Here is a 12063-nt window from a genome sequence, read left to right on the forward strand (position 1 = left end):
TCAAACCACTGAATTTATCGTATGCAAATTTTTAAATGTTCTCTTCTGATTTTTTTTTCAGAGGCGAAAATTCAAAGGAGGTGCACAACAAATCTGTAATAAAATTGCTGAAAGATTAAGAAGTAATTTTCCATTTTTTAAGAATAAAAACATCCATAAAGATTGAATAACAAAGAAAATAAACATCTAGAAAATTTATAGCTTCCATTCAAAAGTTTTTCTTAAAGTACTTTCTGTCACACGAAAGACAGTCATTTTCGAAAAATGCTTGGAGATTTTTCAGAAATTATAGAAGTTCATCAAAAAGGTTAAGCACCCTTCGGTTTTTTTGTCTAAGTGTGATAAAATAGAATCAATTTCGTAATTTTTGCCCATATGAAAAAATGTGGTTCTTAAAATTTTAGTTTCTTTTATTATTTTCTTCCTTTTAGTTTTTTCTCTATTACTTTATTTACGTCAGATTGCCAAAATTTTGATTGTAGATAAATTTAAAACAAATGATGTTTACCCTATTTTAAAGCTACTGGAAATTGCCAGCATTAGGTTAAGAGAACCAGTTGAAATTTGAGCACTCTAGCTAGTCGGTTAAAGTTGTAGGAATTATTTATTATGAAAAAATGTCTTCGGTGCTAATGTCGCCCTAAACTTTATTTGTAGTGGTTAGAAAACAATTGAAACTTATCTTATTATCAAACCTTATTATTTCAATTAAAATTTGGCTGCCATTGTTAAACAAATCGCTGTCAGAATTCTTATTGGCGATAAATTCACTGAGGCGATAATATCGGTTTTAAGTCAGCTTGTAGTGGTCAGAGAATGACTTGAACTTTGTCGTCATCAGTTAAAGGATTCCATTTATATTTTGAGTCTAGTACCTGAAAGCAAGCTAATAAATGTGTAGACATAAAAATTAAGAGGTATGTTGTGTGTTATGCTAAAAAATTTCAATAAAATTCAGTTAAATAAAAGTTAGCAATTCACGCGGCATTATAAGCAGCGCATCGGAAACAGCTTTATACATACGAAATGTTAAAAATAATCCCATTCATTCTTCAATCTAGGTATATGTTGTTAAGGAAAATATTGTATACAAATATATAAATGTGTAGATTTAAGTAAAAGTTAGATGTTAAAATTTTTTTGTCAAGCCTTTTTTTTGTCTTTTAAAGTTTGTTGTATTAAAAGCATACAACAAACTTTAAAAGACAAAAAGAAAGTATAGCTTATATATTTTAAAATATTATATATTAAAAGTGTAGCTTATATATTAAAAGTATAGCTTATATATTTAGTATAGCTTTTATTAAATTTAAAATAAGTTTTCGATGAAAAATAGTCCCTGCTTCTAAAGTCGATAAAAATGATGAAATTTAGTCAAGAAAATTATCAAAAATACTCAAGCAAAATAAAAGGAAAAGTTCAATTTATATGTAAAAGAAGTTTTTAAACCAATATTTCGTTACTTAAAGTGCAAAAGTTTTATTTGTAAATTTTACATATTATATCATTAATAAATTTTTATTAGGATGTATCAGCAAAAATTTAAGAGTTCAAAATGTTATTTGTTGTTAAATTTTCAAACTAAAATTTGTGCATTCTTCATTTAGTTTAATTTTCTAATGAATTGCTTACTAAAAAATTACAAGAAAAATATTTTATTAAAGACGCTCTTGTGGCATCTTTTCTTTGAAATGAGAATGTCTGATTAATATGCTATTTAGACAATTTACTAAAAAATTAATGAGTATGTTTTTTTAATAATTTTTGTTTATCAAATTCTATTACATTATTCTAAAAATAACATTAGCGAGTTAAATAAATGAATAAATCTTCATTCTTAAGCGAAAATGTTTCCGAATACAAAGTGTTCCATTAAACGTGAGCAATAAAATAGAATGAAATAACTGTTTCGATTATGAGTTCTTTTAATACAATGTAACACCACTTTTATTAGTTTGTTTTAGTTCGTAATTGATTTTATTTGTGATAAACAATACGCAATTACTTGTAACGTGAATGAATACATACGTTTGTTTTAGAAAAATCTTAGTGAACAATAATGGTAGACCAACGAAAAATGCACGATGTTTAATAATAATAATAGTTTAAAATTGTTTTAAACTTTAATTTTATTTTTCAGATTCTGTTATCAAAAACAGCCCAGTTATTGGAATCGATCAAAGCTCCAAAAACTCTGTTTTGGTGAAAACATTGACTGGTAAAGAATACAAGGTAAAACACACTAAAAAACTGCTTTTTTGAATGCTAAGCATTACTAAAAATATAGCATTATACATAGGGAAATTTTTGATAAATAATCATAGTTTATTTGTTTAATGCAGAAAATATAAATCTGTTGGACAATCAGCTTGGTCACTTTTCACAGTTATCTTTTACAGCACATAAACTTAAATGTTTGACTCATTCAAATGCAGCGAACTTTTGCATTTATATGTTCCTAAATCTTTAACCACTCCTTCTAATCCTAAAATCTTAATTAGTTTTAACCAATTATATTAACCAAATATTTCGATGTTGCTCGCCACTTTGCACGCAAGAAAGTACTTTGATTTCAATTTTCACTATTTCCAAGAGATGTCCGAGATATTCTTAAAGTTCCTGAATTGAATTCTATTAGAATTGAATGGAATTGCAGTAATAATTCAAAATCTAATCGGCAGCCATTAAATCACACAAACCACCATAAATATAAGTTTGGAACATTTTAGCATAGATGGCAGCAGCAGTAGTATTCAAATTATTTCTATCGCTGTCGTTCGATAAGATAGAAAACTCACTCCAATGCTCAATTTCGTGCTGCACTATTTATTCAAGCACTTCTCGAGTATCGTATAAAATATACGACAGTATGCTGCACTATAGCAGTCGGTATGACAGTATGCGACACCATTTCATCGTTTATGTTTAAAATTTCTACAGTTGTTTTAGGAAGGTTTAAAAATAAATCTGAATAGTTACTTCGTACCCAAGTTTTCATTTCTATAAACTGAATTTTAATGCAGTGAGATTTGTATACAATTACACTGCTTAAAAATTTTGGTTGAAAATATGGTATAACGTACTGGCAATTTTGGAGCATTATTTCTATAATTCTTCACTTTACTGTAAAATCCTTTTATAACGTAAAAACTATACTGTTATTTTTACAGTAATATTTATTTTACTAGAATGATTCAGTAATTTTATGTTAATTACTACCGTAAAAATAATGCTGTATCAGGTTTTTTGTTCCGTGAAATGTTCCTGTAAAAATGGATCTTACTGAAAAAAGAATCTGCACTCTAAGTGCCGGTGTTTTTTTGCCGACCGTAATTTGATCCGGAATTTTTTACAGTGTAGAAAAACTCTACTTTTTCCTTCTCCGGGCATATAAAATTTGCGCTATGATGTACTGAAGGTAATGAAAATAAACCGTGCTAGAAACTATACGAACTATACCAAGAAACTAAATTAAAAAGCAGAAAAAGAAAACAAATTGACTCAAAAGACCTCATGTTGGAATCTTATGTTTTAAGATTTTATAATGCTAACACAGTAGCAGGGTTTGGAAAAAAAACGACATAGTTAAGAATTAGAGCATTTCTAAGACATGGGACCTGTATTTATAAGTCTAAGGTACGCACCTTTTGTGTTAGAGTTCTGAAATGCTAAAGCGTAGTTTCAACTCAACTTTTTTTTTAATATTTGAAATGAAATCGCATATTAAAGTTTAAAAATAAAGATCAGTCTTTAAGGCGAATCGAGAAATTAACAATTTACAATGTATTTTTACTTGCTCTTTAAGCGTTTGTTCATTGATTTTGAACCTATTTAGAATTTAAAGTTAAAATACTTTATGTCAAGTCTTCTGAACAACTGACAAAATGAAAACTCATATAAGAAAACGGAATGAGATAAAAATGTATGGTTTGTTGTATTCATTTAAAAAATGTCACGTCAAAAATATTCTCACACAATTTTCTCTTATGAGATATAACAAAATGAGATAAAACATAAAAATGAGATATAACAATAGCTAGCTGCTTCATTTCATGTCATTCATACTGATCTATTTTTTAAATATTTGCACTGCTGTCTGTTAATTTGTTCTCAGATTAGAACATGTTATTGTATTAAATAGAGGTAATTGGATTTTTAAGTAAAATATTTTGTTTATGTCAAGTGTTCCAAGAAACTGACAACATGAAAAATAATTTAAAAAAAATAGAATGAGATAGAAATGTATGGTCACTAACCATTCTGCGTTGAAATCTAGAAAATTCGTTCTCTTCACTCTTTAACTTTGGTTACAAATTTCATTAACAGATGGCGCTGTTGAACATACTACAAAATAGTGTAGATTCTGCATTTTAGACAATTCCGACTGATCTATTTTCAAACATTTATTTTCCAAATCCTTAAAGATTTTTAGGAAATCCAAAAAGATTTTTCAAAGCATCTGTTGCTTTGATTTAATAGATTAATTTAATCTTTATTTAATTAGTATTAACTAGTATGGAAAGTAAACTCAAAGCATAATTTTAAAATTTTGTTTTAAATACCTACTAAGGTTTCACAATCATTAATTGTGGTTATTCCTTTGTCGCTTCTCATAAATGTTTATTTGTATATTTATACGAAGTAATAGGCTGAAAGATTTAATAGGTTTTCGAATTCACAACAACTAACTTTTTAGGAAAAGTATATTTTATATTTTATTATTTTCATAACCGTCATTGAACAACCGACTCCATTTTTGGGTTTACGACTACTAATATTCAACTACGTAGCCTTGTAATTTTGAACCCAATCCAGAAGACAAGGGAACTCCTGGATCAAGGATTGGAAGAAATTTGCCTTCTCGGGGGATTTTTTGAATGAACTAACTCGCTTTTGCGTTATATGGAGAGGAAGACCACAAAACCTCCCTCGGTTAGCCTGACCGCAATTGGACCCATGATCCATAGATTGAGGATATTTCACTTCAGCATTGTGGTCAGTGCAAGCCGGTTTATGACTGCTAATGCTCAACTCCGTAGCCTTAAAATTTTGAACCAATCGAGAAGACAAGGAAACTCATGGATCAGTACCCCCAGAGGTATTGATTTGTTATGGGAACATGGAGGACTTTGCGACTCGACAGGTTTAACTTGCATCAGTCACCATTCAGTAATCAGTCACACAGGGAGTCTTCGGTCGGCTGGGATCGAGCTCACGAACTCTTGAAAATGGGCCCAGTGCCCTGATAACCAGGCTATTCCGACCAGGAAAAGTATATTGTATTCTTACTGCGTCATATGATGTAAATGTGTATGATGTTATCCATTTTACTCCAGAATTACCAGCTTAGTGAAACCAATAGATGCAAAGAACAGCAATAGTAACCGTTATAAATAATGTCCTCAATTTTTTTCCAAACACTCAAAAATAACTTACAAAGTTGCTTCTTTAAATTAATTAATGGATTTCTTCGTAAAAATAAATTAAAAAATTACATAGTAAATATATATGTTGTTATCATAATCAGGTTTTTTTAGAAATTGTAATTAAAGTAATTCCAATTACGTTACAGCTCATAAATGTTTATTTAAATATCTATGCGCAGTAGCATGCAGAATATAGAATTTTGAATTTACAACTATTAACCTTTTAGGTAATGTGTATTGCATTAGTTTGGCCTCCTATTATGATGCAAAAGAAAATCCATTTCCCGCTAGAATTACCAGCTTTGCAAAGCCATTTGATGCAGAGTACTCCAATGAGTACCTTTATGAAAGCCATCCACTATTATTCCCAAACATTCAAAACAATCCATGCAAACATTCAGAACAATAACTGGAAACAATCCTCTAATATACCTAAATATTCAATTTAAAAAAGTAACTTTTATAGTTACTTCTTTTAACTAATTAATGATTTGTTCGTAAAAACAAATTAAGAAACTCCCTTGTAAATATCTAATAAGTTGTTTTCATAATCATTTTTTGTGAATTGTAATTAAAGTAATTGTTATTAAGTTACATCACATAAACGTTTATTCAAATATTTATATGAAGTAGTATACAGAATGATTTCATAGGATTTTGAATTTACAAGTATTAACCTTTTAGGCAAAGTATATTGTATTAGCACTGCCTCCTATGATGCAAATGAAAATCCATTTCACGCCAGAATTACCAGCTTTGCGAAACCAATTGATGCAAAGAACGCCAATGGGAACCGTTATGAAAGCCATCCTCTATTATTCGCAAACATTCTGGCGTAATAAAGGTAAGTATTGAATAAATCCCTTTTATTCTAGCAGAAGTTAATATCTGTCAAGTTTATTACTCACAATTCCGTGGGGAAATCACTGTGTAAAACGAGAACTAAATTAATGAATTATATCAGTTATTATTCGGAAATGGTTCGATGTAGAATGTGAAGGGTACTTTAGGTTGTCAATACAAAAGCTGGATATAACAATATTCCAAAGCACCTAAGTATGAGATTATTCAGAATTCAAGGTAATTGGCTTAATTTTTCAGTGCATGCATATCAAAGTGAAGAGAGCTTAAAATTACAATATTGAGATTTAGTTGGTAATTCTAACAAAGAATTTGAATTATCAAGAATCTCTCAAATGGAAGGTAAGCGTTCTGGATAAGTTATGTTTCAATTTTAATCTAATTTAAATCGGAAGTATAGCTTATTTATTCATTAAAATGTCTTTTTATATTATATCCTGAATGTTAAATTTCAAATCATTCCGAGTACTACATAAATCGTAAGCTTATGCTAAATTGATTTATCTTTTTTAAAATTATTACATAGCGTGTTTGGATTGCTTTTATCTATTTGGTGCTCTTTGTATTCTTATTTTAATTAAGGGATTAAAAAGGATAACATTATCTTAACTGGATTTATATTTCTGAACAAATTTGGTTTAAGGATGCTTTTCGAAAGCTTTGCTATCGTATGAAATAATGCTTTTTATCAAATAATATGATATTTTCATAAACGCTGTATTTTTAGCCAACGCACTATGTACTATAAAGAAAATGGAGCAAAAAGTAACAATTTTAAGTAAATAAAAAACGATAGGGATCTAATTTTTTAATTGTTATTTGGACGTTGTATACTTTGAGCTCATAAAAATATGCAAAAAGTTTAAGCCATCAATTAACTTTAATAATTTTCACTTTCTTGAAAAAAAATCTCGCCAAACTGGCCATTTTCATTCTTTAAAAAATATTTCCGCAGTCTGCTTGTTTTAAAGCTCAGATAATTCTTCTATCGATTAACGGTCATGGCAGGAATGTCATGGAATTTTGACCTCGGTCAGACGACATAAACAGCGCCTGAATTGGTACTCCTCTCTACAAACTTTCACACCACAATCAACAAAGGGACGTTCAACCATGACAGATTTAACGTATAGGCGAACGGTTTCTTTTGTCCGTTGCCAGGATCGAACTCGTTACCACCAGGTCTCCAACCTGCCATGTGAGAGATGCATTAACCGACTACACCACCGTAGCACCAGTAGAATTCGGAGCTTTCAGGCATTCTATCTCCTTTCGTTTCCTGGCTCATTTTCATTTTGTTTGGCGAAAGATCTTAGAATAATTTTAAATTATAATGGTTGTTTATTGCTACCACTTTTCACCCTTGTTTAAGGAAATGCTACGGCAAGCAGTTGAGGTAGTAGGGAATGGATTTGTAGTGGAGAGTTACACAATACACGATATTGTTATTATTTTTTTATTTATACAATAGTTTATTTTTTTGATTAATACGTTACTCATATTTTAAAATACTGAACACGATCTGGACGAGGTATTAGGATCTAGATGAGGTGAGTAGTAGAAAATTATCCTTGATCTTTAAAACATCTAACAAGATATTTTTAAGATCAAGGTTAATATTACAATATTTGTATAATTTCTTTGTTTTGCTTTCTTATTGGGGGCGTAATGAAATTGGTAGAAAATGGTGACAACTTTAGTTCAATTATACATTACTCCCACGTAAAGTGTTTTAAGTTACCCTGCCACCTGGTGACAAATTCGAATTATGAGCCATACTAGAAAAGAGTAAATTAATTGTAGAGTATCATTGATTTAGTGCTCAGACATATAGTGCACATTAATGCAGAAATTAAAAAGCGTAAGTCGCCATTGTGTTTGGACACTAATTTGCAATAAATGTTGAGACTTACACGGTTGAACAACTTGTGCTATAAATAAGGTGACGACAATAAAGTTTCATAGTTGAAAATAGCTCTTCAAAACACACTTGTTTTACGTGTCAACAAGCTTGTCTTATGAGTTAATTTCTTAATACCTTACCTGATTTTAACGATAATCTTACATGAAAGCCATGAAAGGTCTCTGAAGGTATTATCATTGAGTAACTAAGATCCTCTTACCTAGACACTATTTTTTGATAAAATATATCGTCGCTCTGATGATAAAGGGTTGCATACGAAATTAAGATTGTATTATGTCTCATTAATTCAACTAGCGAGAAATTTCTTTTTGTTTGCTTGTTTCAGGGTTATGTGGTTCATTTTGGATCGAAGGCGGGAAGGAACATCCTATTTGTTTTACGTTTGATGATAGTAAACCAGATGGTAGTCATCCAGCTATTATTGGGTAAAGTATTATGCTTTTTTCCTCTCTAAGAATATCCAGTTACGAAATTTCCATTCCGAAGATTTAACAAAGCTAATGTTAAAGTATTATTATTATTATAAGCAATTTTATCTGATTAGGTGCAGTCCTCTTTTCTGTTTGAAAACATTCTAAATCATGTTTGCTTTAACGTATTGATGTTATCACTAGGGAAATTAATTTCATTTAACAGAAATGTTGAACAGTTAATTCACGTGACAGAGTTCAATGTTTAAATACATAACCTGACTCAAAAAGAGAGAGATTTTCGAAATTAAGTAGCGAGATAAATTCGCCTTCTTGGAGAACTTTTACGGGGAAATTAGGGAAGGTTAGTATTACACACTGAAGAAATCTGATCACTAGTTCGATTGTAATAGAACTTTAATTCATGACCTGTCAACTATATATTTTACGATATGTATTAATATACGATACATACCGAAGAGCCATTACATTATGACCACCCTGCTAATAACATGTAGAACCACCTTTAGCCCTCAAAACTGCTAGCACCCGCCGTAGCATTGATTCCACAAAGTGTTGATAGGTAGTCTGAGGTATCTGGTACCAAGCGCTCACCAACTGGTCCTGCAATTCCCTCACATTGCGAGGAGGTAGCTTGGCAGCACGAATTTGGTTTTCTAATTAGAACCACAAATAGTCTATTGGATTAAGGTCAGGTGAATTTGGGGGCCAAGACATGACTTGAAAGTCACTGGAATGTTCCTCGAACCAATCCATGACGATTCGACCCTTATGACATGGTGCATTATCCTGTTGGTAAACACCATCCCCCGCAGGAAAAACTGTTGCCATGAATGGGTGAACCTGGTCTGCAACTATGTTCAAGTAGCTTACAGACGTCAGGGATTGTTCTATGAGGATTATGGGTCCTAATGTGCCCCATGAAAACATTGTTCCTGGGCGAGAAACCATGAAAACCTGGGCGAGCCCATTGTTGTAGATGGAGGGTGGTCATAATGTAATGGCTCTTCGGTGTATATTGTGATATATATTCAATTATATATATTTAACTATATATATTAACTATATATATGAAGGCAGTAATATAATTAGCAGTTCATGAATAGCAGAACAGAAATTGTGGGCATTCATTTGTTACAAGCAGACGCTGTGTTCCTTGAAATATTCTATTCCATTTATAGTGCTTGCAATTGCAATCGGAATTGAGTTCTATTCAGAAACGTTAGATTTATAAAAAATAGTTTATGTGTGTATAGTGATGATTTTTGAGATTTTTATTTTTTGTCATAGATATTGCTAAATTTTAACAGGAAAGGGACCGTTAAAAAATAATGCCACGCTTAGAGGTTAGGGAGGGGGCTTGTAAAATTGTGACAGTTTGTGGCGAGAGGGAAAGAAGGCGTTACCAGATGTGTGACAGCCGACATTTTAATTGATAGGCGTTTTTTTTTTTAATAATCTAGCATATCAAGCAGGTTTGGATACTTAGCATTTTTTATTTTCTTGAAATTTTCAGGATATGTTCGTTATGTAAAACTATTACACACCTTACACACCTGTGCAAAAAAATAATATTTGCAAAAAATAACATTTTTTTAAATTTTTGGGGGTATAAAAAAGTTGATGGTCTGTAATTTTGAAAAAAAGGCATCGATTTTCATGTGGCAATACTTTTGAAATTTTCAGGATATATTCTTTATGTAAAACTATTTCACACCTGCTTCTTTTACATTTGCAAAAAAATATTTTTCTTAAATTTTTGGGGGTATAAAAAAAGTTGATCGTCTGTAATTTTGAAAAAAAAAGCATCGATTTTCATGTGGCAATACTTTTGAAAAAAACGAGTGAATCACAGCACTGACCGTTATATTATGTTCTACTATTCTCACTCTAAACTCTTAAGAAATAAATGTTTTCAATGGAAATTTGCATTGGAGGTCAAAGGTCATTCAAAAAATTCTCGAAAAGAAGCTATTTTCTTAGAATTGGACAGTCAAAATCTACTAGTACCAATATTGCATCACAAAGGTGTATATTTCTGTATAAACATATCAATGAGTAGCAACTAAATGAAACGAGTAAATTACAACACTGACCAATATTTTATCTTCTACTAATATCACACTAACTTTTAAGACATAAATACTTTTTGAAGAAATTTGCATTCAAGGTCAAAAGTCATTCAAACTTCTTCGAAAAGAGGCTCTTTTCTTAGGCTTTGACCGTCAAAGTCAATTAGTATCAACATTAAACCACAAATCGATATTTTTTGAGTGAATATATATCAATCAGTAACAGCTAAAAAAATAAACATGTGTGGTATATTTGATTTAAATCCATAGGATTAACTTTGCTTAATTTTAAAGCGATGCACTATACTATTTATGCATAAAAGCTTTTAGTAACTTCTGATCTATTAGTGGTATGCTCGAGGTTGTATTAGATTTAGCATAAGTAAAAATTATAACGTTAGATATAAAAAGTTTCTGAAATGTATTTATCCAACACTTATATCTTTAGTTTCGATTTCGTTGTCTTTAATTCCCCTAGGAAAATATCATTTGTCTTTCTAAGAATCCTAGCTTTGTACAAAAGGGCACGCATGCAACCTAAAAGTAACTAATCTGTAACAACTAATTTTTTGTTATTCTATGGACAACTAGAGTGATTTTTCAAATAGTTACCTTAAATCACTTCATTTATTCAAAAGACTATTTTGTAGATAAGAAATAAGTATAGTGTTTTGCTAAAATAGGGTCATTTATTCCAATGTAAGCGTGTTTAAATATTCATATTAACCTTTTCAATTATGCTAAGTTATTGTCTTTTTCTTAGATTCATTTCTGCAGATAAGCTTCGAGGTACATTTCTTGATTTAAGTTTGGAAGAAAGAAAAATCATTCTAGCTCGAAGTCTTGCTGAAGCAACGGATTGTGAAGAATTTCTAAACGTAAGTTTTAATTTCATGTTTGGTATGCTAATGACCTATGACAAATCACTGGTTAAGGTACTGAGCTGCCATTGAAAGGACTGGGGTTCAATCCACAGTGGTAGCATGAAAGCCACGCATATTCATATAGATTTGTAGCAGCTTATCTGAAAAGGGTGCATCTGCAATGCTACCACATTGTTACAATCACGCCTTTGGTCGCGAAATAGAAGAACCTTAACCTATTAGCTCTGAACAAGCTGTTGCAGGAATGCTTTGTTTTTTGATATGCCAATACAGAAAAATGAACTATATCTACTTATTTGACATAATAATTTAGTTTTATAAAGTAATAAATTATTTTATCCCATGATATATTTTAGCCAATTCATTATGAGGAAAAAAATTGGATGGAGGAGCAATATTCTGGAGGATGCTACTTAGCGTTGTGTCCGCCAGGATATCTTACCCGCTATGGAAGGTGAGTTAAAA

General features: G+C 30.7%; 1 protein-coding gene and 1 long non-coding RNA gene across 3 annotated transcripts in view; one reads left to right on the forward strand and one right to left on the reverse strand.

Moving 5' to 3' along the window:
* Window positions 1–12063, forward strand: part of LOC107456158 (amine oxidase [flavin-containing]) — a 31536-nt gene that overhangs the window by 14387 nt on the left and 5086 nt on the right. For both annotated transcript variants that reach the window (XM_071187111.1, XM_016073941.4), the window contains exons 7-12: window positions 62–122; window positions 2141–2232; window positions 6111–6270; window positions 8537–8636; window positions 11478–11592; window positions 11955–12052. In XM_071187111.1, the coding sequence (XP_071043212.1) occupies window positions 62–122; window positions 2141–2232; window positions 6111–6270; window positions 8537–8636; window positions 11478–11592; window positions 11955–12052 (626 nt within the window). The remainder of the gene's footprint in view (window positions 1–61; window positions 123–2140; window positions 2233–6110; window positions 6271–8536; window positions 8637–11477; window positions 11593–11954; window positions 12053–12063) is intronic.
* LOC139426936 (uncharacterized) overlaps window positions 1–12063 on the reverse strand; it is a 33297-nt gene that overhangs the window by 2429 nt on the left and 18805 nt on the right. The window lies entirely within an intron of this gene.

This window comes from Parasteatoda tepidariorum, chromosome 10 (assembly GCF_043381705.1).
Source record: "Parasteatoda tepidariorum isolate YZ-2023 chromosome 10, CAS_Ptep_4.0, whole genome shotgun sequence".
Lineage (NCBI taxonomy): Eukaryota > Metazoa > Arthropoda > Arachnida > Araneae > Theridiidae > Parasteatoda > Parasteatoda tepidariorum.